We start from the raw sequence: 26,507 nt of genomic DNA, 5'->3' as shown, positions 1-26,507 counted from the left end.
TCCTGACAACAAAGACCACGTCATTTATTTACAAAGGCCAGTGTGGAAGGTGGGGGAGGCGGGGGAAGGAAAGCCACACGGACATCCTCTCTGGATTGCTTGGGACCCTTTCCCACCTGGAGAAGAGTCTGCTTCTCTTGCTTCCAGACTCTCAGCTGTGGGTCCTCCAAGCAGCCGGGCTAAACAGCAGAGAGAAGAGACTGTAGGAGCCTTCCTAGCACTCCAATAGAGCAACATCCAATTCCAGAGCAAAAGCATGATTGCGGCCCTCCCCTTCTCTTCCTCAAATAGAACTTTCTGGCCTGGAAGCAAACAATGAAGACTCCAGAGGCCAGGGCTGCAGAGGGCAGGACTCTTCTCCTGTTCCCCAACAGCGAGGAGGAGAGGGGTAGTAGGGGTGCTGCCACAGCCCCGACAGCTTTGGAAGGGGTAGCCACGCTGCCCTTGGGGTACCCAGCACCCAGGGGCCCAAGGGACCTAGCTCACTGGACTGTATGTACTCCTACCCTAGACTGGCCCTTCTGCCTACTTCTCTGTGGTGGGAGAGAGCTCGGGACCAGTCATCAACAAAGAATCTACCCTCTTGTGCAGCTGAGGTGCATGTGTGTGCCCACTGGCACACCCCCCTGCTGCTGACACAGACCTCAACTCCTTCATGTCTTCTGAGGGGTGCTCAAAGCCCTGGTACCTGGGGACATAGGCAGGTCCTGGAATGGGGCTGGCAGGAGCCCCAGGGGGCCCTTTCCTCCAGCTCAGATTCTGTTAGCATCTGTAGGCCTTCTCTACCAGGCTGGAGCCTGGGCCCCCTGCTTACAACAGCTACTAGGGCCTCCATTCCCTAAGTGTCAATTCTAACTTCAGAGCCATTCCCTTCCTCTAGCAAATCCCAGTTCCCCTCCTTTGCACAGATCTCCATGGGGCTGGTCCAGGGCTTGCTAGCTCCTTGCACGGAGGGCTGTCTCCCCCTCTAGACAGGCAGAACAGGCATCGTCCTCTCCTGGGACATCCTGACAAAGCTTAGATGAAGGGATCAGGGCGGGGCGGGGGGTGAGTGGTGAGGAGGAAAAGATAGCCTGTTCACCTGCCCCTCCTTCCGCATGTGTGACCCTGGCACAGGTTGGGCTGCAGGTGGGAGGAGGGACAGAGAGAAGGAAGAATCACCACAAGAAACCATACAACAAGCAAATCCCTAGTGGGACACGGAAAAGACCCCGTCCCAGCAGAGCGGACAGCAGTCCCTCCAGAGCCTGCACTGCCGCTGGGACATCGGCGGGCTGTACAAGGTGGTGGTGGGGTCAGGAGCTGGAGCCGACCAGTGAACTGTGAAGACGGCTTACACAGCCCCACTAGAGCAGGGCCGGAGAGCACTCCATAGAGATGTGCAGGTTAACACCAAAATTCTCATAGCTCTGGGGCCAGGCCTGCGCCCCTAAAGCCACCTTGCTGTCTGGAGAGGACAGGAGAGAAGATGGGGACGGCAGGCACAGAGGGCAGGGGCTGACAGAGGAGCCACGAACTGGTGCCCAGGGGAGGGAGAGGCAGGAGGCGCGGCCAAAGGGTTAGGAGAGCTGCGAGCCCAGGAGTCTCTCGATGGCAGCATTGACGTCCCCTCCCGTGGCAATCAGGGCCTGCAGGTTGGCCTCACGGTTCATGAAGCCCATGGAGTTGAGCTGTTCCAGCTGCTGCTGGAACCTCACTTCTGGCATCTGCACCTGCAGGGACAGGCCTTGTGAAGTGCACGTGCGAGGGACTGGCCCTGGGCCCCCAAATTTCAGGTTTACATAGGAGGAAGATGAGCAGTAGGTCTTCTGGAACATCCACAGGGTCAACCAGTGGGCAGGGAGGGGTGAGCTACAAACGGTGCTGAGGAGCCTGCACCCTGGTCTCTACATGGCTGTGAGGAAGACAGAGGGGGTGTATCTCCGAACATCTCAAAGGAATAGACAGGCCCAGATCAGCTCTCTGTCCATCCTCTGGGATGTTAAGGGCATTCTGGAAGCCAAATGCTCAGGGTTGGGACGATGCAAGCACTGCACAGTCTCCACCCCACCCACCCTCCACCCTTCCGTGCTCACACACAGAGCGCAGGAGGGGCGCAGGAAGGGCTGGGGAAAGAAAGAACTTGTTAGGTTTGGTTAGCCAATCAAAAGATAGGGTCATTCACAGAAGAGAAAGCTTTTCATTTCTGACGCTCCCGTACACATCTCCTGGAAGTGCTTCCCTGAGGGATGTTGGGCAGCACTGGCCGCAATCACAACTGGTCTACTGGAGCTGGGAGGGGCCTGGCAATCCCAAGCCACCAGGCCTTGGACACAATGAACATGCCATCCCGAGAAGGAAACGACGTGCCCCTGACATTCTCAAGGGTTCTGTGCTGCCTCCTGTCACAGGCCACAGAATCTACGCTGGCCTGACCCTGGCGACTCTCGGGCCAGCCCTCTGTGGGGTCCTGCAAACGGAGCCCTCTACAGGGCTGTGCACACTTACACTTCCCAGATGACTTACAGAGGTCAGAGAAAGGTTAAGGGTCTCAGCTGAGGTCAACCCTCCCCCTCATCCAACCCCCTGGCTTTGAATTTGTGACTCAGGGCTCTAGTGACCTCATCCCCTAGAGCCCTCCTCTCCAGCCTCAGAGGTGGAGGCTGCTTCAGTTACCAAGAAAACCTCTGACTGAAGTACCAGTGGTTGGAGCAGACACTCAGGAGCCAGCATGCCTTGGTTTGCATCTTGGCTCCAGTACTGACTTATTGGTTATGTGACTCTGAGCAAGCCACTTCACCTCTCTGGGCCTCAGTTTCCCCTTTTTATAACAGAGAGAGCAGCTTCCTTACAAGGCTGTTGTGAGGAACAGAGCAGCCATGCTCATCCATAGAAGGCACTTAGAACAGTACCTAGCATGCAGGAAGGACTGTCACTATTCTCACTTCTATTTCACGGCTGTGGAAACAGATCTGGGAAAGGCGGCAACCTGCACAAGGCCAGCGAGGGGCCGATGGGGACTTAAAGGTGGGGCTGGCTGACCCCGGGCCTGTTCCGCTGTCTTCATTCTGCTGCTCTGCCCCCCAGTGCCAACCCCTCTGCCCCACATACCTGTGAGCTCCCACCCCCGGCCAACAGCTGGACCATCTGCTGCATGAGGTGCTGCTGAGCACTGGAAGCTCCTGCTGGAGAAGACGTGGCGGGGGGTACTGGTGAGGAGGTGGGAGCCTCGGGTATGGAGCCGGTGTTGCTGCCTGCCAGGGGTGCTGGGGTCCGGGACATCCCAAAGGAGCCAAGGCTGTGGGGAAGAGAGACCAAGAGGTGGGAGGCAGCCTCTGAGAGAAGGATGGGCACGCGAGATCTAGAAGGAAGAGTGGAGGGAACTGGAGAGCACAGCCTGGGAAACGCACCCTGGGAGACACATGGTGGCTGCAGGGAGCAGGGGGATGGGTAGGAGGGGGAAGGAGCCCGGACCTTGCTGCCCACCCACCCCCACCCTCACCTGGGTACCAGCCCAGGGGCCTCGGTCTGTAGGGTCTGCAGGCCCTGCTGGATCTGGAGCAGTGCCTGCATGGCACGGGGGTTGGTGAGGACGGAGAGGGACTCTGGGTTCTGCATCTGGTGGGAAACAGGCACAGGAAGATGATGGGAGGCGGCAGGAGGCCGCCCAAACCTGAGGCCAGAGCTCTGTCCCCACTGCCCGCTTCAGGTGCCTCACTCACCTGCTGCAGGAAGACAGGGAGCTGAAGGCGGAGCTGCTCCTGCAGCTGGGGGTTCCCCGCAAAGAGCGGCACATTCACCATCATCTGCAGCGGGGGAAGGCAGCAGGGGAGGCCTGGGTCCACCCACCCCCGCGGCACCCCCACCACAGTTGGATCTCAGAGCACCCCGAAGGCCTACGTGGGGCAGTGAGAGGACACGGAGCCACACCCTGGGCTGCGAGTGGAGGTATGCAGCCCCATGTCTGGCATTGACAACAGCATCCATAAGGACAGCTCTCACTATGTGCCGCACCAGGATCTGAGCTGCCCCATGATCTGGGCATCTTATTCCTATTAAGTCCCTGACCCTGCATAACTCTCTAAAGGAGGACCCACTGCCACACCACTCACAGGCGGACAAATGGGCTGAGCCTATGCAGCCAGGGGGCAGCGGGCCTGAGACACATGCCCAGCAGTCCGGCTGGGGCCCAATCTGACCCGCTGAGTCACTGTCCCCCACAAGCTCCCCTTGTGGCAGCTCCATACCTGAGCAGCAAAGTCGGGGTTCTGAGCAAGCGTCTGCATCATGCTGCGCATGTAGGGAGCTGAGATCACGTTCTGCATCAGTTGGGGGTTTTCAGAGATCTGCTGGAGGAGGGCCTGCATCTCTGGGCTGTTGAACACCCCTGGAACGAGGAGGAAGTCAACGGAACGGAGAAAAGGGGTCCAGATGGAAACCAGATGCCTCCCTCCGCTCTCCCTCCTTGCAATGCTGGGTGCTTCCAAAACTCAGAAGGGCAGCAGGAGCACGGGCTCCCAAGTACAGGGGCAAGGGTCCCTGTGGCTTTGGGCCAGCCCCTTCCCAGCTGCTCTGCTAAGGACAAGCTAGTGGGAAAGTGGGTCTCATTCAAGCCCCCCAGGCTATTCCTGCTGAAGGTCAGGGTTGGAAAGGATCTGATAGAGGTCACCTAGACTCATGGGTTGCAGACTCGTCTTAGTGGCAGAGGCCCCTTCCTCCAACCAGATCCCACTCAAACATCAAATATGCCAACAGTTTGGTTAAAGCCTGGCAGGATGCCTGGAGCACCCCCACTCGGTCCTTCCTCCTCCTGAGGATGGTCCAGACTCCCCAGGACTCAGGAGTATAATTTTAAAGCCACGGATCAGGTTCAAATCCCTTATTTTACAAAAAAGGGAATTGAAGCACACAGAGAGGAAGGGACTTTCTGATCACAGTGTCCCCGCGGGGGTACACACAAATCAAAGACATCCCCAGGGTCACATGTACGATCGCAATCCAGATAAATGGGGCTTCCCCAAGGATTATGCAGTGTGTAACCCCCACTTCTATCCAGAAAAGCTCTGCACATCCCTCTCCCCCCGGGCCTCCTACCTGCCTGCCCCAGGCGTGCCCCAATTCCTCTCCCACATGCCCCTCCCCAGGCCAATCCGTTTACACTGGACAGTTCCAGCAGGGCTGTGAGAGCTCTGGAAGCAGGGCCTGCTTTATTGGTGAGCCATCACTCAGGCTACTTCCACGACAGGAGGACACAGCCCAGTAGAACCCTTTCGTCCTCTGAGGGGTGGAGCTACTCCCCCAGGTGGCTTCAATCCGGTCTCACCTGTCTTCAGTATTCTGGAGCATCGTGAGCCCCAATCAGTCCTGGGGCAGAGGGACTCCCCTGGTGACCCCACTAAGCTCCTTCCACCCTAGGACATACCTGACCCCAGGCTAGCCGCATTGATCCCAAAGGGGTTCGAGACTGTCGGGTGCACCTGGCTGGTCCCCGATCCTCCGGTGCCCTCCCCCCCGGACCCGGGGGCCTGGGAGGTGGGGGGCGAGGGGCTCCAGGGGTTAGGGAGGGGCTCTCGGTTTTCAGTCCGCAGAGGCTGGGAGGACGAGCTGTCGGAGTTCCCGGCCAGGGAAGAGAAGGGATTGTTGCCAAACTGGGAGGAGGGAAAGGTTCTGGGTTAAGGGCTGAAACACACCAGGGGCAAGGGCTAGGCCCTCTGTGTCCTCTCACCTAACGGCTTCCCCTCCCCGGGCAAGGGAGAGGGCTCTGAGACCCGGGAGGCCCTGTGCTCCAGTCCCAGCCGCACAATGGGCAGCTACCCCCTCGTCCTGCAGGGTGGGACCTGGCCAGTGCTGATCACTGGGTCACCGTCTCCCTGGTGGCTCTAAACACTGGTCTCTAGTGTCCTCTGTGCCTGATGGTACTCTATACACGCTCTCCCCGCCATGTAACGACACAGCTGTCTTCCTTAGCTCCTCAGGGACAGAGACAATGTCATCTATGCTCCCCGCCTGACCCCTCTCCTGACGCGAGTAGGTGCTCAATAAGTAACTGTCGGCTTGATGGGAGCTGTGACCTGCCCTGACGCTTCCCCTTTTTGAGCCCTCTTGGTCCCACGGACTCTCCAGACCGTCCCCTCCAGGTCCCCTAAGTGGTATTCTATGTACCCAGGCACACACAGAGGAGCCCATCTCTGGCTGAACATGCCTCACACATGTCTCCTCCTCCCCAGCCTCCTTCCTTTCCCTCAACAGGCCCCCGCTTGTCACCCACTGCACCCCGTTGTGTGGTGTGCTGCCCAAGGCAACCCTGAAACATCCTCTCTCCGGATCCTTGAGCACCCAGGAAAGAGCTCTGTCCAGGGGTGTGTCTGCTGAAAGAGTCTACACCCTACTTCCCTGCTCAGGCTCCCTTTCCTGAGGTCCCGGATGGTCCTCACTTGAGCAGCTTCAGCCCCTCCTCACCAGGGGGTTTCCTGCTCATCAAAGTGGGTCATGGGGCCCAGAGCTCACCCAGGGCCCTCCAGCTCTGAGGTGCACTTCCTCCACCTGACCAGATGTCTACTGAGAACAGGCCAGCAGGCCAGGGTTCGTGTACCACACGGCCCCAGGCTGTCCCGGTTTCAGATATCCTGTCCTGATGACTCACCCTGCTCCCACCACCACTGGGTTCTGCATCCTGCTGTGTTTCTCAGGACGCTCTATGCACCGAACCCCTTTCTGACCTCCCTCGAGCAATAACAGCTGCCACTTATTGAGCACCTACTATGCACCTGGCACGTTTATGCTAATGTTTACAATAGCCCTCCAATATACCAGTTCTCAAAGTGTGGTCCTGGGACCCCTGCGAAGCTTAATGCTGTTTTTATAGTTCTGAGGTGCTATTTCCTTTTTTTCACTTTTGTTGTCTCCGTGAGTGGTCAGTGGCCTCTTCTAGAGGCTATATGACACATGACATTGCAATGGACCAAATGCAAAAGTCAAGCTGGGAGTCCAGCTGTCCTGAAGTAAGCCAGACATTAAAGAAGTCTGCAATTTTTTTTTTTTGAAGTCTGCAAAATTTAAAACAATGCCACTCTCCGCTAAAGTTTTGTTTAGGAAATTAAAGTTATTTTTGAAAAGAATACGCTGTTTACATTAACATATAGTGGATTTGCACTTATTTTAAAACAATAAATAAACACTCCTTAGGTTTCTCAGTTTTAACTTCTGATGCAGTGAATATTGATAGCTCTAACCCAGAAAAACAAAAGCTTTTTGGGGCCCTCAATAATTCCTAAGTGTATAAGGCAGTCCAGAGGCCAAAACAATTGAGAACCACTGCTTTAATACATTGCCTCCAGTTTGGAAATGTGAACACTAAGACTCAGAAAGGTGAAGCACCCCACTTTCGCCTGCACACTAAACGTGGCAGAGAAAGTATTTGAACCTCGGTTTGCTGATGCCAAACCTCTGTTCTTCCAGCTATTATAGTGGGTCGTGCAACTGAGCCTGCATCAGAATTAGCCAGAGTGCTTGTTATATAATCCATCCTCAGCTCAATTTCTTTTTAACCAGATGCATGCATTACTTTGATATACATTTTATTTTTTTTTAAGATTTTATTTATTTATTCATGAGAGACACACACACAGAGAGAGGCAGAGACACAGGCAGACGGAGAAGCAGGCTCCACACAGGGAAGCCCGACGTGGGACTCAATCCTGGGTCTCCAGGATCACGCCCTAGGCTGTAGGCAGCGCTAAACCGCTGAGCCACCGGGGCTGCCCTGATACACATTTTAAACTAAACGTTTAAACATAATTTAAAATAAAATATTTTTTCTTTATATACCTTATTAAAATAAAGTCTTTTAAAAACTCATAGCTGTGATGCCTGGGTGGCTCAGCGGTTGGGTGCCTGCCTTCAGCTCAGGTCATGATCCCAGGATCCAGGATCGAGTCCCGCATCAGGCTCCCTGCGAGGAGCCTGCTTCTCCCTCTGCCTGTGTCTCTGCCTCTCTCCCTCAGTCTGTGTCTCTCATGAATAAATAAATAAATCTTTAAAAAAAACAAAAACAAAAACAACCTCATAGTTGATCCCTACAAACACTTTCTAAAATTTGAAAGAGCAATGCCAAGAACCACCAAAAAGACGGTGGAGAATAAGGTGGGGGTTTACTCTGCCAGATGCCCAGACTGAATTAAGACAACATGACACCACTATAGGGACGGACAGACCAGTGGAACTGCATAGAGTCAGCAAGACACACACTTCTTTGTGGAGATCTGGTGTAGGCCAGAGGCAGCATGAGCAACAAAATCTGTTAGGATAGCATGGGCCACTCATGATATGGGGCTTTTTCTCTTCAACAAGGAAAAAGTAATGTGAAATCCCATCCTCCCACCTGGGCACTGGTTTGGGGGAGGTGTTCAGTTTGTGAAAATCCATTAAGCTATCCACTTATGATGTGTGCACCTTTCTGAAGCTATATTATTCTCTGATAAAAGATTTTTTAAATGTTTTTTTTTTTTTAACATTTAAAATGTTTTTAAAAAGCAAGTTAAAAATTATACGAACAGCAGGATACCACTTCTGAGGCTTAAAGTATGCAAATCAATGCTGTGGATTATTTATGGATACAAACACAGGCCATAAAAGAATCAAAATGGTAAACACCAATGTCATGGTAGTGGTTCGCACTGGAGAGGGAAAGAGTAGAATGGGGCAGAGATACCTGATGGATGCAATTCTATCTGTAAGGTCATATTTGCATATATTAAAATACTAACATTAGCTACCTCTGGGGTGGAAAAGTGGTGGCCGGGAGTTGGAAATAGAAGGAGTCCTTTTGTTTACTTTGCGTAACTTTGGAACTGTGAAGCGTGTAAATGTATAATGTATTTACTGTAAATTAAATTAAAAAAAAAAAAAAAAGAGCCAAAAAGGCACTGAAACTATATCGGCTACATGGATACAAAAGAATGCTATATTTTTGTCTATACTTTTTATATACTCGAAAGAATTCATAAGGCACTTTCAAAAGTGCATATTACCAAGCCTGATTCCAGAGACTGAGTCAATCAGTAGCTCAAAGGTGGGGACCAGGAATCTCATTATTAGTAAGTTCCCTGAGTGATGCTGATGCAGGTGATCCATGGACCACACTTGAGACATGCTGTGCTGAGGTTGGCTGTCACACCCCAGGTCTGCCCCACAACCTCTGAGCCCCTGGTGCAAGAAGCTGTCAGATCTGTGGACGCCTCCCCCACTTCCCTTGGGAATTCTGCTCTACTTTCTGCCCTACCGCCTTGGCCCCGTGCCAAGCTGGACCATCCCTGCCCATGCCATGAGAGCTGTTCTTCAGCCCAGGCCTGCTCTTGGAGGGCTGGATATAGGAGGAGGAACAGGCAGCACCCCAGGCTTGCCTGGGTCTGGGGCAGGAAATCCTGAGCCCAAACAGCCCTCCCACAGCCTAGCCCCTGGCCCCACCTGTTCCCGGGCAGCACTGAACATCGGCTCTTGGATGTCTGTATACATGCGACGGAGGGCATTATACCCTCCAGGGATGCTCTCCAGATTGCTCAGGGCTCGGTCCTGGTTCCGCATCATTTCTTGCATCATGGCTGGATTTCGAGCAAGCTCCATTGTCTGGTGGAGAAGGGCGAGAAAGGAAGAACCAGAGGAGTACCAAGCTTGGGCGAGGGTGGGCCCAGCGAAGGAGGGTCTGCATCAGGACCAGGGTCCAGCGCCCAGGAACTGCCCCACAGTGGGGAGTCAACTAAGGTGGACTTCCTCCGTCTGCTGTCACCTTGGCTCCAGCCCTGCCTCCCTGTGGGGGTCCTACGCAGCTTTCTGCACCATGGTACAATGATCCCAGATAGGCAGAGGGCAGCAGCTCCGCTTCCTTGGGGGTCAGGAGGCCACACAAGTGTCAGGGAGCAAAAGGAAGCTGAGTAAGAAAGGACGTGAGAAAAAGAAGGAGGCAGCAGATGCTCAATCAGCATCTATTAAGCACCTACTACATACACATACTGGGCAAAACAATTTACACGACTGAAATCATAGGATCCCCACAATACTTGTCCCAAGGAGGTATTTCTTTCCCTATTCTGCAGATGAGAAAATAGGCTGAGACTCACTGGGGACACAGAGCTGGTTAGTGGTGGAGCTGGGTTTCCAGGCCAGGTTGGTCTGTCTGCCCCAGACTGTACTGTGGCTCCCCGCAAGTGACCACAAGTCAGGGAGGGAAAGCATTCACGCCAGGACAATGCTACTGACACCCTCTAATCCTGGCCCTAGGCCTCTGGCCCGGCCACATCTTGATAAATGGATGGGGGCTTTCTCTTTGGAACCAACAGCTTGCTGTCAGTGAGGGCTGGCCTATGCAAGCTCCAGGAGACAAGTGGAGATAGGAGGTAAAGCTCCTTGTCTGCACCCAACTTGGGATGCCTTCCGTGTCCTCATTCCCAAGTCTGCTCCACACTTGCTCCTCTGAAACACCCTTACGACTCAGTACACTGATTCCTTGCCCCATAATTCCTTCCTTCACTAAGTGTCTGCTGAGTGACTTCTACACTCCAGGCAGTGCAGAAAACACTCGCAAACCCTCGCTCTAAAGGAGCTTATTTTCTGGCAGACCCAGCGCTGATGCCCACAGCAATGCTGACATCATCTATCCTTGTCCCGTGCCGGCCTGGCCATAAGACGCAGCTCCCAAAGACCAACACAAACTTGTATCTGCGGGATCTCCCTCAGCCACCGGCCCTGCCTGGGCCCCGCTCCCTGAACACCGTAATGCCTTTGCACCTGCGGTCCCACAGCCCTGAACACTCTCCTCTTTTTCCTCATCTGGGTCTCAGCTTGGGTGACACTTCCTCCAGAGGCTGCTCCGGGTCCCGGGGTAGGGCTGGGAGGCCTTTCCTGTGCTCCCGGGGTGGTCCCACGACCATCTCTATAATAGCACCAGCTGCACTGCATAATAATTGTGCGCTTACTTGTCCCGCTTCCTTTTGAGACCAGAAGTTCCTGGAAAGCTAGGCTACTACCCCTTCAGTGTTCAAAATGTAGCTGCTGATGAGTAAGTAAACCAACAAGCCAAGGCAGGACAAGGCGAGAGAAGTCAGCATGGCTGGTATGCTCCACATCTTGTGTGTCCTGTCCACCTGCACCCCACCTTCTCTCATACCTACCTGCCTCATGAGCTCTGGGTTGTTGAGCATGTGGCTGATCTCAGGATTCCGCTCCATCAACTGCTGCATCTGGGGGTTGGCCATGATCATATGGCGCATCAGGTCGGGGTTGGACATCATGTCCTGGACCAGGGGGTTCTCCATGATCTGGGACAGCATCTCAGGATTGGACATCAGCTGTCTCTGCATCTGCTGCTGCAGCTCCATGAAGTTGGCGGAGCCTAGGCCCAGGCTGCCCAGGCCCAAGATGCCCCCAAAGCCAGCTGCAGGGAGGGGCCAGGGTCACAGTGTGCCACAAGACCCTGCCCCCGCCAGGCCACAGCCACTGGTCAGGTCTCCAGATGGGCCTTGTCTGCTTCTCACATCTCCCTTTCCAATCCTTCCCCTGGCCCCAGCCCTGCCCCACTGCTGGCAGAGATGGGAGCCTCAACAACCAAGACCTCTCTGGCAGCAGACGCTGAGAGCCAAGCCCAGCACTGTGCACAGAGAGGGCGACCGACCGTGGTGGCCTGCTGAACGAGCAATAAATATTCCCCAACTGGTCACTGCTGGATCCCCCTGGTCCCTGCACACCCATATCCTCACCCCGAGTTCCCCACATCCGCAATCCCATTTCCTCCCTCCCCCTTTACACTCATCCATGCTCTTTTCCTCTGGGAGGGCCTCATAGACCAGTTTTTCCCTCCTCTGCTTTGCTCAAGTACCAGTGTCTGGAACTCCATGTCCAGGGGTCCCCTATCCCCATCAGACTAGGAGCAGGGACCGTGTTTCTGTCTCCTCTTGGCTCTCCCCTAAGCCCAAGCCCCACACAGGACTGTGATCTCCTCCCTAAGGGCTTACAGAGTATGGATGCAGTAGCACTGGGGGGTCCCTCCCCAGCCCCAGGGGAGGGACCCCCCCCACTGCTCCTCCGGCTTCCACTGCCAGCATCTGAAGTGGCGCTGCCAGAGGTGGAGGGCTGTGCAGGGGTAGCAGGTGAAGCAGGAGTGGTGGAGGGTGCTGAGGCAGGGTCTGGAGTGGAGGGGGAAGAAGCAGTAGCAGCAGCTGGATCTTGAGCCCTGAGAGACAGAGAGATAAAGTCCAAGCTGAAGTGAACAGGAAGGAGAGAACAAGGATCTCCTTTTGGTGCAGCTACTGCCCTAATGCCACCACCTTCTCAGCAACCCTGGGCCAGGTGGTGGTGGGGTAGGGGGGTAAGGGGGCTCCCCCAGCCACAGGGGTGCCGCTGGGGGCAGTATCATCTGCCAGCATTCTGGGAGAGCTACATCAGGTTCCTTTCCCCTGTAGGGGAGCCGTCCAAGGGCCACCTTCCTGGGCACTGGCATGGCCCTCCAGGTAGGTGAGCGACAGGTAAGAATGTGAGTACCAGAGGAGGAAAACAGGCCCAGTGAGAAGTTGGATCTACTCCTCTCCTGGACTTACTTCTGAGGGGTCTTGATGACCAGATGGACAGTGAGCCCATCCTTGATCCCATGCTGGTTCAGTGTGTCCCCGTCCTTGAGGATCTTGCCTGCGAAGATCAGGACCAGCTGATCCTGCTGAGCCTTAAACCTCCTGGAGATTTCCTCTTTGAACTGTGGTCAAGAGGCAGAGGTCACTGCAGAGGTTCCCTGGGCCCCACCCACCAGGGACCCTGCCTCTAGTTCGGGAAGTCCCTTCTGCAGTATAGACTCCATCCATCCAGCTGCAGTGAGCTGTGCCTTCATTAACCAGAGATGGACTAGTGACAGGCTCCCCTGGGCTCAACCCCAGGGTCTCCCACCCTAGAAGGCCCAGCCTTCCCTGTGACTCTCCCCTCAGTCCCTCCCCGCTGCTCCCTGTGGTGACAGCACTGCCCTGGTGGCTCTCTTGGTCCCAACTCCTTCAGCAACCTTGGACTCAGACCCTGACCCCTGCAGCGTTCCATTCTAGCCACCAGGTCTCTCTGCCCAGGCCCAGCCTTCTCGTAACAAGGACAACACACGGACCCCACAATCATCGCTAAGAGCAGCGACCATTCAGAAGTGAAGGGTCGCAGACTGATAAGATACACATGGGTCGTTATCTCCACTTTCAGGCGAAGAAAACTGAGGCTCAGAGAAGTTATGTAACTCACTCTGGGCAGACTGGAATTCGGGTCCTGACACCAAAGCCCTGGCTCCTGACCCAACACTCGGCCTCTCCACTCGGTTAAAGCTGATTCCAAATTGAGCTCTGCAGGGCAGAGGATGCACACTCTGGAATGTGGTCATTTCACATTCCAGGGGGGCAGTGATGGCACTAAAGTTTGGCTTGAGGAGAGGCAGGCCCCCAAATCTACTAGCTCTCCCTCAAACCAAGCCCAAACACGTCAAACAGGCCACTCTCTGTCAAGAGAGTGCACTTGCTAAGCCAAGGCAGCGTCCAGATCCCTGCCTTCCAACCAGATGGCCTCTCTAAAGCCCCGCCCATGTGAAATTCTGGAGCAGCCACAGGGGGTGGCGAACACAGGAGGTGTTCCCTCATTCACTCGGTCAACACACTTTTATTGAGCACCTACTGCACACAGCAAGTTCCGGAGGGGCGAGGGCCAACTGTAAGGGCCTTGATTTGAAAAGGTAGGACGGATCAGGGCGGAGGGAAACGCTCCCCCAGCACCCCGCGCCCCAGTCCCGGGCGCCCCCGGGCGCCCCCGCCTCCCGCGGCCCCTCGAACCCCGGCCAGCCCCCGGACGCACGCGGCCCGCATCCCCAGTGTTTCTCCCCTCCCCGCTGCAAGGGGCCCCCTCCCCGCTCTCCGCCACGCCCCCAGCCCAGGCCACAAGGCCAGCCCCGGCCTGGCATCCGCCGCACGCGCCGCGTTGGCCAGCGCCCCCCCAGGGGGCCCCCCAGCCCCGCTCCTGCCCCCCCGCCCCTCCGAGAGCCTGCGGGGCCCCCGCCCCCTCCGCCGCCGGCCTCCCGCCCCCCCCGCCTCGGGGCCAACCCCTCTCCGCAGATCCCTCCTCCGCCACCCTCGCCGCTCGTACTACCTCCTTGACGGAGGCCCGATCGCAGATCACTATTTCCTCCTTGTCCTTGGGGGTCTTGACGGTGACCCGAATGGGGGGCCTGGCCTCGTCCCCGCTCGGCTCCGCCATGCCGCCGCCGCCACCCGGCCGCCCGCCAGCCCGCCCCGGCCCCTCCTCCCCGCTCGGCCGCCCGCCCGGCGGGCTCTGCTCCGGCCTCCGCCCCTCCGCCCCTCCGCCCTCCCCTGCCCTGCCGGCCCCTCCCCTCCCCTCCTCTCCCTTCCCCTCCCCTCCCCTCCCCTTCCCGCGGCCGCGCCGCCCTCCGGACCAGTTGCGCTCACAGCGCCCCGGGCGGCCTGGTGGGGGCACTGCAGCCGGGACCTCTCGGGGGCGGGGCCTCTCTGGGCGGGGCGGGCCTCTGGCCTCCAGCGTGGGCGCTCCACCATCCCCGCCCGCCACCTACGCGGGGACTCAGGCTCCCGGACCTGACGCAGTCCCCGTGGCCGCCCCATTCTCGGGGCTCCCGGGCCGGAGTCCTTCATGCCTGGACGTCCCCCCAGAGTCTCACCTCTGGGACCGACCGTCCCCCCAGGGGTCGTGGCCTGCACGGGGTTGGCTAAGGACGGCTCCCAAGGGAGCCAGCGTGGGCTGGGTTCGGCCGGCGTGGACTTTCTGAGCCCCGATCCCGACCCCCAGGGTTGTGCACGGCGTAGGAAACTGCCCTGAAGAGTAATCGAACGTGTGCCTGACCAATACTGGGATTTCTTTTTCAGTTAGTGGTCAGGGATTGTAAAGCGGGCATGCTGACTCTTCTTTCCCCGGGATGGGGGTAGGGGGTGTTAAACGTCCTTCCAGTCCTGCCAGGTCCTTTCGCTCCCGCTCTTCCCGCCCCCCACCACCACCGCGTGGTTCCCCTGGAAAGGCGAACTACACTTCCCGGGGTGCGCCGCGAGGCCGCATGAAACTACAAGTCCCGGCGCCCCCCGCGGCGGAATGGCGTGGCGGCGTTGCGTCGCCGCCCCCGAGCCCGGCCGGGACCTCCGGAGTTCGGGGAGGCTCCCGCGGAGGCCCGCGGGAGGCAGCTCAGGGGCTGGCGTGGAAGCCCAGACCTGGGAGCCGCAGGCATGCTGCGTCCCAAGGCTCTGACCCAGGTGCTGAGCCAGGCCAACACCGGCGGTGTCCAGAGCACGCTGTGAGTGCGACCGGGGAGGACCCCGGGGAGGGAGGGTCTGGGGGGCGCGCTCTGCCCTGACCCCCGCTTTCTCGAGGCGCCCGGCGGGAGGCGGGCTGAGAGCGCAGCCGCCTTTGTCGCCGCCCCCAGCCCATCTGTATCCCTTGCCGCCGCTCGCCAGGCTGCTGAATAATGAGGGGTCCCTGCTGGCCTACTCCGGCTACGGGGACACGGACGCCCGGGTCACCGCGGCCATCGCCAGCAACATCTGGGCCGCCTACGACCGCAACGGGAACCAGGCGTTTAACGAAGACAATCTCAAGTTCATCCTCATGGACTGCATGGTACGGAGCAGGGCCCACCCCCTGTCCCGAGGGGTGCCATGGGGCCACCTGGACCGCATCCTGGGGTTGGAGGGGCGGGGACGGGATCTCCGAGGGTGGCTGAGGGCTGGTCTGCTGCAGCAAGCAGTGGTGAGGAGGGAGCCGGCCACCTAGTACTGACCGGGCTTCTGGTCCGCCGGCCATGGTCGTCGGTGGAAGCCTGGGCAGGCAGGCCACTGCAGCTCTCTGAGCTTCCTTACCGCATCTCACCCCCACACGCGTGTGCGCTCACAGGGTGGGTCTCAACATCAGACGAAAGGATGTGAACTGAACTGCATTGTCACCCCAGAGTCTCCAAACGGTAGGCCGGACCCTAGTTTACAGAAGAAGGCACCGAAGTCCAGAAAGGGGAAGTGGCCATTAGACTGAATTTGCAGAAACAGAAACTGTTTCATTCACCTTTGTATTTGTTCGGCCAACAAATGTTTAGGTCCCTGGGGTGTTCTGGGGACTAGGGACAAAGTAGCAAACAGGACGAACAAAAACTGCAGCCCTAGTTTCTTACAGAAGCTTACAGTTTTACATATGCTGTAAAATATGTATGTAAGTCAAAGCAGTAGGGTGTTAGATACTGAACATGCTACCGGAAACATAAGTGAGGTGGGGTGTGTATCAGGGACAGTGTCACTGAAAAGGCAACACTTCATTAAAGGTCTGAAGGAAGTTGGCAAGCCATGTGGCTGTCGAGGGGAAGAATATTTCGAATGTTTCCCAGAACAGCAAGTGCAAAGGCCCTGTGGTGGAATGACGTCTGCTTGAGGATCGGCAAGGTTGATGTAGCTGGAACAGCATGGGAATATGGGAAGGTGAGGCCAGAGAGGCAGAGAGTACAGTACCTGGTTCCCCGCACACAGCAGAGGCCTAATGAAAGTTAGCTGAAACAAACTGAAAAGGTCCAAGAGCGAACTCTTCCCCCAAGGATTTCTACTGTAACTGGGCTGCCAACCTCATCCTCCCCCCACACCTGACCAGAGACGCCATTTCATTTCAGTTGATGACTCGTATTTGGTGCCTAACCTAGAGTTGGTGCTATAGGGCAATAGCTTTCCAAGGCCTTGTCCACATCACAGCCATAAGAAACACCTTTTCAGTCAGAGCCCATGCCCCCCAGCTAAGACAAAAGTTTCACAAAATAGTACTTCCCTTATAACATGTGATACACTCTTTCCCGTCTTTTCAATGCTGATCCATCTCCTTAATTGATTGAACCCAAGAGTCAGATCTACAATTTGAGAAACTTTACCATGGGAAAGAGAACTATCCATTAGGCTATTTGCTCCCACACCCCTTACAGTGTCTTTGGGGTTAACCCATAATAATAACATCACCCATTTGGACAGCCCTTTGCAGTTGTGAAACTCTCTCCTGTGTACTAGCACCCTCATCAACTGGGAAGAGGTAGGGATCACAGAAAGAGAAACCAAGTGTCCGGGGGATTGAGTGTTCCAGGGGAAAGCTGGTTAGTTAGACGCTGTGCTGATGCTGGAGTCTGAGCTCAGGACCCCACGTCCAGGGCTGTGGCCAGAGCCCCTCCTCTGAAGTTCCTGCCATGCCCAGGGCATGGAAGGAAGAAGGTAGTCTCTCTGAAGAGGACCTCTTGGGGAAAGAGGGCTAAGGGTGCCAAGCAGGACATCATATCCCACAATGTCACCCCCACCAGGAGGGCCGCGTTGCCATCACCCGGGTGGCCAACCTTCTGCTGTGTATGTACGCCAAGGAGACAGTGGGCTTCGGAATGCTCAAGGCCAAGGTGCGTAGGTGCCCGATCCTCGACAACCGTGGGCCTAGCCTTTGTGCTGTTGGCTGCCCGCTCCCACCTCACCACAGTCCTGGAGTCCTCTCATGACCGTCACTGGCTGTGGACTGACCCTAGGAGTGGGTGGGAGCGGGGTGCTCAGCCAGGAGTGGGTCTGCATTGGGGGTCCCTCTAGTGGCAGGCCGCGTACGGTCCTGATTTCTCTTCCCCTCTTGCAGGCCCAGGCCCTGGTGCAATACCTGGAGGAGCCTCTTACCCAAGTAGCAGCATCGTAATGATCCTTGTTTGAAGCTGGGGTCAAAAAGATAAATGAACATTTACAGGGGCAGGGCCCCCTTGGGAACCTTTCTGGGTTGGGGGGTACTTTGTTTTTTCCAAGAATAAACTGTAACTCCTATCTTATGTGGTGACTGCTCTTTTTTAAAAATAGACTTATTTTACTTACTTACTTTTTTTTTTAAGATTTCATTTATTCATGAGAGACACAGGTTGAAGGAGAAGCAGGCTCCTTGTGGGGAGCCCAATGCAAGACTCGATCCCAGGACCCTGAATTCACAACCTGAGCCAAAGGCGGACACTCAAACACTGAGCTGCCCAGGCGTCCCTATTTTACTTACTTCTTCTTCTTTTTTTTTTTTTTTTTTTTTTTAAAGATTTTATTTATTTATTCATGAGAGACACACACACGGAGAGAGAGGCTGAGACACAGGCAGAGGGAGAAGCAGGCTCCACGCAAGGAGCCTGATGTGGGACTTGATCCTGGGTCCCCAGGATCACACCCTGGGCTGCAGGCGGCGCTAAACCGCTGCGCCACCGGGGCTGCCCTTCTTCTTCTTTTTTTTTAAAGATTTTATTTATTTATTCATGAAACACACAGATAGAGAGGCAGAGACACACAGACAGAGGAGAAGCAGGCCCCACTCAGGAAGCCCGATGTGGAACTCAATCCCGGGTCCCCAGGATCATGCCCTGGGCCAAAGGCAGGCGCCTAACCGCTGAGCCACCCAGGGATCCCCTATTTTACTTACTTCTTAAAAAGAGTTTATATATTGGAGGGAGAGAGAGAGAGAGAGAGCGCGTGCGAGCAGAGGAAAGGGCAGAGGGAAGAGGGAGAAGCAGACTCCCCCACTGAGCAGGGAACCTGATGCAGGGCACTATCCCAAGACCCAAGTCGTGACCTGAGCTGAAGGCAGACTGAGCCACCCAGGAGCCCCTGATGACTATCTTCTTGAACGGGAGGAGCCCAGGGAGGTGGCAGGGAGCAAGGGTTGCTCAGGAGAGTCCTGAAGGCCCACCTCTTCCCTTGCCCTCTGATGGCCACGTCATTTCAGTGGTAGTGCCTCAGCGCCCTCGGCCTCTCAGCTATAGGAGCATCTGGGCCCTGCCACTGTGAGCAAGTGTTTGCCCACCTGAATGGCACACCTTTGGGAGTGATTGCAGAGGAGCTGGGACCGGTGGGGGACTGGTTGGGGGTTGTATTGGGCAGAGAAAAAGGGCCCTGCAAGTCTAGTGACCTTCAGCCCCAACCTGGGGAGATGCCTTTTCTGCTCTTGTGGGTGAGAGTGTGCACAGCTGTCTAGAGGGGCCACCCCCACTCACATAGACCCTCCAATCTTGAAGCCCTTTGCAGTCAATATGGCTCTGGAGACCTGGATGTTGGGGAGGGAGTATTAGGAGGCGTCCATCTCCAGATCCTGGCCTACACTCAGACTCCTCACCCCAACTGTCCATTTTTGCTCCAGGTTCCCCCTCCCCGGCATCCTTAGAGCAGGTCTGGACAGGGAGCTAGCAGCCCCTAGCCCAGTACCATAGGAAGGGACCCATCCCAGGGGAGAGGTGGGTTTCGAGTTTCTCCTCCACCCAGGGTGAGGAACACTGCCCATCCCAGGCCCTGGGCTGTAGGGAGGGGCAGAACCATGACGTGGTTCCCAGAATTCTGCACTGTAGCAAGGGGATTGGCACCTGTCAGCCTCAGCCCCTCGCCCCAGCAGCCCTTCCCCTGGTGCCCCCAGTCACCCCCCCACCAGAGGCTCTGAAGGAAAAACAGGAGGCCAAGCAGGTTTCTGCTCCCTGACAGGCTGTTTCTCACTGGTGGCTGCTCAGGTAGGTCCCTGGTCCCAGGAGCCCTAGCACCATGCAGTTAGTCCAGAGCTGGCTCTCTGAAGGTCCTCCTGGGCCTGTCCCAGCTCCCCCCACCCCCGCTGTCATCCTTTCTGCCCCCCCTCCCTGTCCCAGCCCGCCAGGCCACCGTGGGAGCACCGGCTGAGAGCAGACACCCAACCTGCCTAACCTGTCTGACGTCATCCTCTCTCCACCCACCTGGGCCCCAGGTCTCTGCTGCCTGCTCTTCCTGTTCTCAGCTTCCGTTCTCTTGGCTTCCTTGCAGCACCCCCACCTGCCAGAGCTGAGCCTCCCAGGCCCTGCCTAGCCTCTAGTCGGCCCTCAAGCCCACAGACAGCCTGCGGAGGTTTCTTTACCCCCAATGAGTGGAGCAGCAGATCCGGGTCTCTGGAGAGCTGAGGGTTGAGGGCATTGAGACGTGTCTCCCCTGCCTCCGAAGCCACTTATACCCTCCATGCAGAGCCAGGATGGGGAACAGAACCGAGGAAGATTATAACTTTGTCTTCAAGGGTGAGTTGGGGTCTGTAAAGAGAGAGACTGACTGAGTCAGAGTGCCCCTCCTCTTTTTACCTGGTACCAGGACCCTCTCAGGGCTCCTCACTCCTTTGGAGTAGAAAGGAAGCTGCAGGGAGTGGGGGAGGGTCTGGTTACTGGGGCAAAAGTCCTGGAGCTGCTGCTTCGAATGCTTTGCTTCTGCAGATAATGCTGTTGATCAGTCCTGGGTGGGGCCAAGTTAGGCTCCTCTGCTCCATTCGCAAAGGAAGCCATGTCCCTAGGAACTGTTAACCACTGCAGCACAAGAGATTGAGGTCAGACTTCAGAGAGGACTTCCCTCCTGAGAAGAGGGGGCATAGCCTTGAAAGGAAGAAAGTCTTGTTTCTCAGTGGACATGCAGGAAAGAAGAGAAAGGAGAGCTCTGTCCCTTTTGCAGTGAGGACAGGGAAGATAGCTTAGATGGAGCACAGGATCTAATAGAACTTGGAGGACTCCGAAGATTAGGGCCTTGTCTGCTGTCCCTTGGCAGCCTCTTTGGGCCCAGATATTGGGCGCAGGGTCAACTTGACTGACACTGGAAGTATGCATGCATCTCTCCTGCTCCTTTCCCTCGGCCCTGCGTTGGACCCCAGTAGACCCCAGCCCCCAAGCACCCCCACCTCCACAGCTCCTTCTGGGTGGGGTGGACTGGCAGAGCTGTGAGTCCCCGTCCAGCCACCCCACCCCGCTGCCTCTCCTGGCCTAAGCCCCACCCTCACTGGGGCTAGAACTCAAGCCACTCCGGTTGGGGCACCTGTGCTCAGCCCTCCCTCCCAGGAAGGGGAAACTGGGGCTGTGCTGCTACTGGTGACTGCCCTTTCCTGAGTCATTAGTCACCAGAACAACCCCAAAGTGTATCTCTCGCTTTGCAAGCATTGTGGTCAGGAGCCAGACTCCCCGCTCCCATCCCAGCTCTGTCCACTATTAGTCGTGCAGGTTGGGGTCTCCAGAAGCAGACACTAAGTTTGGAACATAAGGAGTCTCATCTGGCTCAGCACCAGTGAAAGGAAGGGAGAGGAAATGGGGAGAAACCAAACTGCTGCACAGGGTCACAGAGCCTCAGCCAAGGGCAGTGCTGGAAGCAGGCCACCCTGAGAGGGACGGTCTCTGCCGAGGCAGCTCTGTGCACCAGGGCAGGGGCAGAGGGAGCTGGCGGCTAGAGTCTGGCTGCTGGTGGTGCTCCCGTGGCCACAGGCTCCACCTTCCTCAGCACAGATAGGGGCAGCACACTCTGTCTGAGGCCGGCTGCTACTCCCCCAAGTGCCTGCTTTTCCTCGGCTGTAAAAATGGGATGACCGTGACCGTGGTACGTGCCTCGTGGTGCTGTGCTGGGGGTTAAATGAGTCAGTTCGTGTAAGGCTTTCAGGATGGTGCCTGCACATAGTAGGTACTCAATCAACACCTACTGTCTCCCTTTTACTGACAGCAAGTGGCTGACAAATGGTCACTAAAAGTCAGTACTCAAACCCAAGTCTTAGCATATTTTGGGCCTGATGGCAGGGCTAGAAGCCCACCCACTGGCAGAGGTGAGGTGGGATGAAGTTCCCAGCGCGGGGAGGCAGGATGCACACCCACACCCACCTGCTCTCCATTCATTCCTGCCCTGCACAAGTTCCAGGGGGCTTTATAGATTTTACAAACAAGGAAACTGGAACCTTGAAAAGCTGAGCCACATGTTCAAGGTCACCAGCTAGTGAGAGACTGAGTGGGGACCAGAGCCTAGAACATGTGGCTCCCAGGGCACCAGCCTACTTTTCCAGAACCACCCTGGGAGTTGTCCTGTCATCCTGGACGTTCACTCAGCGTCATACAGCTTATTGGTTGTACTTGCATCAGCCCCCATTGCCCTGCTGCAGCCCCCAGCTCACCCGTGGTGAGGACAGCTGGGCCCTGGACGTTGCCCACCAGCCCAGAAGCTCTTTGAGTGCCCCTCTGGTGGATCCGGGTCCCTGGAAACCTGACAATGAAAGCACCAGCCTGCCCAGAGCAATCTTGATGGTGACAGTCTTCTACACTCACTACAGCCGGGGCAGTATCTCATTTACTTCTCAACAATCCGTGAAATAGTGTTGTTACTGCCATTTTTCATACGAAAAAGAATGTCAGGATAGGCCTGTCCGACACCCATCCCGTGTTCTTAACTGTGTGCCTCCTTGGGGACAACTGTATCCTAACTTCTTGCACACCCCCAGTGCTTCCCTCCCTCCCACGATGTGTCACCTGCCAAACGTGCTTCCCCCCCACGTTTGTGTTGGCACAGTGGCTTCCAGCACACGTGCCGAACCTTGAGGTCCTCCCAGCTCGCCACAAGCAGGCACAACAATGTCACACTGCCTAGTTGGGAAACGTGTGCCCTCCCCAGACCTCCTACATCCCTGTCCACTTCCATGCGCCCTGCCAACTTCATAGCCCCTGAATACTGGCACCCCACCACCGGAAATGCAGACTGACTGTAGCCACATCCCCACAGACCAGACCAAGAACCCTTCTAGGCCTGCAGCCCAAACTCTTGGCCCTTCACCTGGGAGGTCTGGAAATTTCTGGCTGGCTCCCCCCTCAGTTTCCTGGGCTCAGCTCCCTTTCCTGATGGGCAGACTCCGAGCTCAGCCCTGTGTCTCCACTCTTGCAGTGGTGCTGATCGGCGAGTCAGGCGTGGGGAAGACCAACCTGCTGTCCCGGTTCACACGCAACGAGTTCAGCCACGACAGCCGTACCACCATTGGGGTCGAGTTCTCTACCCGCACGGTCATGCTGGGCACGGCCGCCATTAAGGCTCAGATCTGGGACACAGCTGGCCTGGAGCGGTACCGAGCCATCACCTCCGCGTGAGCCTGGAGCCAGGGGGCGCTGGGGGGGATTAGGGGGTGTCCCTGGAGGAGAGGCCATGGGGCCATGGTCTCCCTGAGGGGATCCCAGGGCTCCATGGCCCCTGTGAGCCCCAGGTGCTGTAAACCACACAGGCTGAGGCAAGACCCAGTGATACCAACTGCTAGGGTGGAAAGCAGCAGCTGCTGGACCACTTCTTGAGCCTCTGCTACATGTCCTAGGAGGCACGAGGCACCTTCTAAGTGCCACGGGACCAAGATGCTGTAATTAATCCCTGCTTAATACAAAAACCTGGGGCTCAAGCAGTTGAAGTCAGGGAGGATTGTGGATAGGGTAGGTTGTGGGACCAAGAGGGCCCTCACTTCTGCTTTGTGCTCAGCATCCTTTGCCATTTCCCCATGAACCTGGTGGGGGCTGGACCCCTCAGCAGCATCTTACAAACACTCAGAGGGGACAGAGGACTTTCTGCCTCCTGATGGCCATGCAGAACAATTCCCAGGGAGCGTCAGGCCATGTGTGAGGATGGTGGTCTATGTGTGTGATTGGGGACAGCACCTGCTGAGGAACAGCAAGCAGGAGCCCAAGGCTTCAGTCAAACACACACTCATGGCTCCCAGACTGGTCACCAAGCGCTTCTGAGCCTCAGCTGACATGTTGCTAAAATGGGAAGAATGAGTTATCACAATGTGAAGGAGCCCCAAGTACCTCCGGGAGTGAGACTGGATGCTTGCAGGGACGTCTCAGATGGTCAGCTCAGGGACTGCCACATGGGGTGGACATTCAGCTAGTTCTAGGGAGATGGCCACAGGACAGAAGAGGGTACCATGGCACAGGAACCATGTGAGGATGAGCCCACCGAAGGTGTGCCCCTAGGGGGCTGTGTTAATTGGGGCTCAGGTGCGCATGGGTGGACAGGGAGGGCTAACTTCAGAGCAAAGCACCTAAGGGAGCCATGGCTAGAAAGGCAGGAGGGAGTCAGAGAAGGAGGGGGATGCTCTGAGTCTCCAGTACCAGTAGCCCTAGAGGGCTCAGCATCGGGCTCAGAGCCCTGAGTTGCCCTGACCCGATCTGGGTCCCTGGACCCCAGCGTTCATATCTCTCCATCCCTGGTGCTCATCTGTGATGTTTTGGCTCAAGGGCTCTTCTCTCACCTTGCCTCAGTCGCCCGCTCCACCCCAACCCCAGGTACTACCGTGGTGCGGTGGGTGCCCTGCTGGTTTTTGACCTAACGAAGCACCAGACCTACGCCGTGGTGGAGCGCTGGCTGAAGGAGCTATACGACCATGCTGAGGCCACTATCGTTGTCATGCTCGTGGGCAACAAGAGTGACCTCCACCAGGCCCGGGAGGTGCCCACTGAAGAGGCCCGGATGTTTGCAGGTGAGAGCCCCCCCCCAGTCCTCCCCAACCTTCCCCCCGCATCTGAACTGTGTAACTTCCCCCACCCCAGCCCCTGCTCCCACCCTAGGACCCCAGCCTGGACATCCTCCGTGGGACCCCCTACCGCCTTCACCTTCTCCTTAGAGCTCCCGGCCTTTCCTTTCGGTCACCCTGTGTCCCTCGTTATGTCCTGCCACTTGCCCTAAGATCGTCTCTATGGGCAATTATTTGTGGTTGACTAAGAGATCCGCAGTGTGGCAGGTGCGCTCCCCACAACTGTCTCCAGTCATGCTTTCCCTAGGAGGCCTCTGGGGTCAGAGCAGCAAGATGCAGTGGCTAAGCATGCAGGCCCTGGTGTCCAGTGGTGCAGCCTCACATCTCCTGGCCAGCCCCAAGTCCTTTGTTCAATCTCTGTGCTTCAGCTTCCTCTCGTGTATAAAAGCCTTCTTGGTCAAAGCTGCCTCACAGGTGGTTTCAAACATGAAGTGAGCCACACACACCAAGGCGTGAACACATAGTAAACATTAGGTAAATGTTATTATTATTGTGTTTCCTTTCCTGCCAGAAAACAATGGGCTGCTATTCCTGGAGACCTCGGCCCTGGATTCCACCAATGTAGAGCTGGCCTTCGAGACAGTCCTCAAAGGTTAGAACCCCTGCCTCCCATTTGGCACCTCCATTCCATCCCCGAGGCCTCTGTGGGCAGTGATAGGAATGCAGACACCCAGCCCTTGTGCACCCTAGATGATTCTTCAGCCCATCCATGGGCCCCCAGTCCCTCGTCAAAGCCTCTGTAGGGCACCCCTCCCCAAGCGTGAGGCCTGAGGAAGGAACAAGAAGGCCATCCCTCCCAGGGAGCTGAGTGTTAACCCTTCTCCACCCAGGTAAATAGAAGGGATGCAGGTGCCCAAACTCCGCTTCCTTCCAGCAAAAGCTCCTTCAAGTGTGGTCACACCCTGTGCTTAGCGAGGCAGTGTCCTGTGTGTATGGGGAGCATGGGCTCTCAGGCTTCTGACCCTGCCACTGCCCTCCACCCCCTCAGAGATCTTCACCAAAGTGTCGAAGCAGAGGCAGAACAGCACCCGGACCAATGCCATTGCTCTGGGCAGTGCCCAGGCTGGGCAGGAACCAGGCGCTGGTCAGAAGAGGGCCTGTTGCATCAGCCTCTGACCCCGGCAAGCACCAACCCTGCCCCCACTGGCTTCCGGTGCCCCATCACCACCCCAGCCCCAGGACCCTTTCCTGCTCTGTGGTTCCAGATGTCAGAGACACTGGCTCCCTGCTCACTGCCCCACAGAGCTCTATCTTCATGTTCCCTGCAAACCCCCTCATTTCTATTACCTGCTCCCCCCCCCGCCCACCCCAGATTTGGCCTTCAAATAAAGCTGTGTTTTGTACCAACGTCTGGCCATCCTGCTGGTTCTCCTACATGCCTCCCTTCACCTCTGGCCCCTCCGAGTTCCTATTCCCCACCACCTCCATCCTCCCCCCAACACCCACCACCTCCCAGGGCCAGCTGCCTCTGGAGCCCTGTGGTCTGGGGACGGTGCCAAGGGGGGGGTGCGTGCCCACCCTTCCCTCTGCCAGCCCCCAGGGCAGGTGGGGGAGGGAAAACATGGGAGGGGGGATCTGCAAGGAGAGACAAAGGAAATCACCGGGCAGGCACCATCTGGTGCCCAGGGCCCTGGTGCCAAGAACTGAGGTCACTCCAATGCCAGCGGTGAGGGAAGGAGGCTGGGGAAGGTGTTGGAGATGGGGGGGTCAGGGCCAGCCCTGTGCGCATGTACCCAGGAGGTAGAAGGTCCAAGCCTCCTAGCCAGGGTGCTGCCTGAGCCCTGAGGAAGGAGGCATGGAATGTAGGGAGGGACTGTCCAGTGGAACGAATGGGCGGGGAGGGGGGAGCAGCACTCTGCTGTGGAGCCCGCTGTCCAGGCAGGGTCCCCCTTGGCCCGCCTGGCCTTCCCCACTGCTGCAGGACATCCTGCAACCTCCTGCCCCCAACAAGAGAAGGTAGTACCTGGGGAGAAAAGGGAGGGAATTGGACAGCTGGAGACTCAGGAAGGAAGGGAGCTGTGGAGAACAGATGTGAGCACAGGGTCCTGCCTGGGGTGGGGGGCCCATGTCACCCTGGAGAAACCCCCCCCCCCAGCTGCAATTCCCCAGGGGCCCCCTCTCTGCCCCACCTGCCAGGGCTCAGACCAGCGTGTGCACAGAGAGGCTAGAGCCTTAAT

At 56.9% G+C, this 26,507-nt stretch overlaps 3 protein-coding genes across 9 annotated transcripts; 2 read left to right on the top strand and 1 right to left on the bottom strand.

The window, feature by feature from the left end:
* Positions 1-14,292, bottom strand: UBQLN4 (ubiquilin 4). Of its 4 annotated transcripts, none has more exons than XM_038543059.1 (11): positions 14,131-14,292; positions 12,567-12,718; positions 11,985-12,202; positions 11,145-11,407; positions 9,445-9,603; positions 5,402-5,627; positions 4,227-4,366; positions 3,702-3,785; positions 3,482-3,597; positions 3,091-3,277; positions 1-179 (listed from the first exon to the last, which is right to left on the bottom strand). In XM_038543059.1, exons 1-11 carry the CDS (start codon positions 14,236-14,238, stop codon positions 21-23), a joined length of 1,812 nt encoding a protein of 603 aa, XP_038398987.1. In that variant the 5' UTR covers positions 14,239-14,292; the 3' UTR covers positions 1-20. The 4 variants fall into 4 exon arrangements, with proteins under 4 accessions (XP_038398987.1, XP_038398989.1, XP_038398988.1 ...); XM_038543060.1 differs by having other exon boundaries at positions 39-1,712; XM_038543061.1 differs by lacking the exon at positions 3,482-3,597.
* Positions 14,293-15,087: 795 nt separating this feature from the next.
* On the top strand, positions 15,088-17,818 carry LAMTOR2 (late endosomal/lysosomal adaptor, MAPK and MTOR activator 2). 4 transcript variants are annotated; one of them, XR_005362366.1, is made up of 6 exons: positions 15,088-15,298; positions 15,459-15,621; positions 15,895-15,961; positions 16,313-16,466; positions 17,321-17,410; positions 17,635-17,679. XR_005362366.1 is itself a non-coding variant. In XM_038543063.1 (5 exons), exons 1-5 carry the CDS (start codon positions 15,231-15,233, stop codon positions 17,703-17,705), a joined length of 459 nt encoding a protein of 152 aa, XP_038398991.1. In that variant the 5' UTR covers positions 15,090-15,230; the 3' UTR covers positions 17,706-17,818. The 4 variants fall into 4 exon arrangements, 3 of the variants coding, with proteins under 3 accessions (XP_038398991.1, XP_038398994.1, XP_038398993.1); XM_038543063.1 differs by lacking the exon at positions 16,313-16,466 and having other exon boundaries at positions 15,090-15,298; positions 17,635-17,818; XM_038543066.1 differs by lacking the exons at positions 15,895-15,961; positions 16,313-16,466 and having other exon boundaries at positions 15,099-15,298; positions 17,635-17,818.
* A 1,927-nt stretch (positions 17,819-19,745) lies between these two features.
* RAB25 (RAB25, member RAS oncogene family) lies at positions 19,746-25,677 on the top strand. The gene is made up of 5 exons (NM_001313865.1): positions 19,746-20,047; positions 22,701-22,896; positions 24,083-24,276; positions 24,842-24,922; positions 25,319-25,677. The coding sequence occupies exons 1-5, from the start codon at positions 20,005-20,007 to the stop codon at positions 25,444-25,446; spliced, it is 642 nt and encodes a 213-aa protein (NP_001300794.1). The 5' UTR covers positions 19,746-20,004; the 3' UTR covers positions 25,447-25,677.
* Positions 25,678-26,507: the final 830 nt, after the last annotated feature.

The sequence above is a fragment of the Canis lupus genome, chromosome 7 (genome assembly GCF_011100685.1).
Source record: "Canis lupus familiaris isolate Mischka breed German Shepherd chromosome 7, alternate assembly UU_Cfam_GSD_1.0, whole genome shotgun sequence".
Taxonomy (NCBI): Eukaryota; Metazoa; Chordata; class Mammalia; order Carnivora; family Canidae; genus Canis; species Canis lupus.
This window is presented reverse-complemented; position numbering and strand designations above follow the sequence as displayed.

What these genes read in the sequence shown, in the direction of transcription:
- UBQLN4 (XM_038543059.1), bottom strand. Translation starts at nt 14,238, where the DNA reads ATGGCGGAGCCGAGCGGGGACGAGGCCAGGCCCCCCATTCGGGTCACC. An exon ending in ATCGGGCCTCCGTCAAGGAG is followed by an intron (nt 12,719 to 14,130) that starts GTAGTACGAGCG and finishes TCTTGACCACAG; the next exon opens with TTCAAAGAGGAAATCTCCAG. An exon ending in GTCATCAAGACCCCTCAGAA is followed by an intron (nt 12,203 to 12,566) that starts GTAAGTCCAGGA and finishes TCTGTCTCTCAG; the next exon opens with GGCTCAAGATCCAGCTGCTG.
- LAMTOR2 (XM_038543063.1), top strand. Translation starts at nt 15,231, where the DNA reads ATGCTGCGTCCCAAGGCTCTGACCCAGGTGCTGAGCCAGGCCAACACC. An exon ending in GGCGGTGTCCAGAGCACGCT is followed by an intron (nt 15,299 to 15,458) that starts GTGAGTGCGACC and finishes GCCGCTCGCCAG; the next exon opens with GCTGCTGAATAATGAGGGGT. An exon ending in TCGGAATGCTCAAGGCCAAG is followed by an intron (nt 17,411 to 17,634) that starts GTGCGTAGGTGC and finishes CCCCTCTTGCAG; the next exon opens with GCCCAGGCCCTGGTGCAATA.
- RAB25 (NM_001313865.1), top strand. Translation starts at nt 20,005, where the DNA reads ATGGGGAACAGAACCGAGGAAGATTATAACTTTGTCTTCAAGG. An exon ending in TTATAACTTTGTCTTCAAGG is followed by an intron (nt 20,048 to 22,700) that starts GTGAGTTGGGGT and finishes CCACTCTTGCAG; the next exon opens with TGGTGCTGATCGGCGAGTCA. An exon ending in AGAGGCCCGGATGTTTGCAG is followed by an intron (nt 24,277 to 24,841) that starts GTGAGAGCCCCC and finishes CTTTCCTGCCAG; the next exon opens with AAAACAATGGGCTGCTATTC.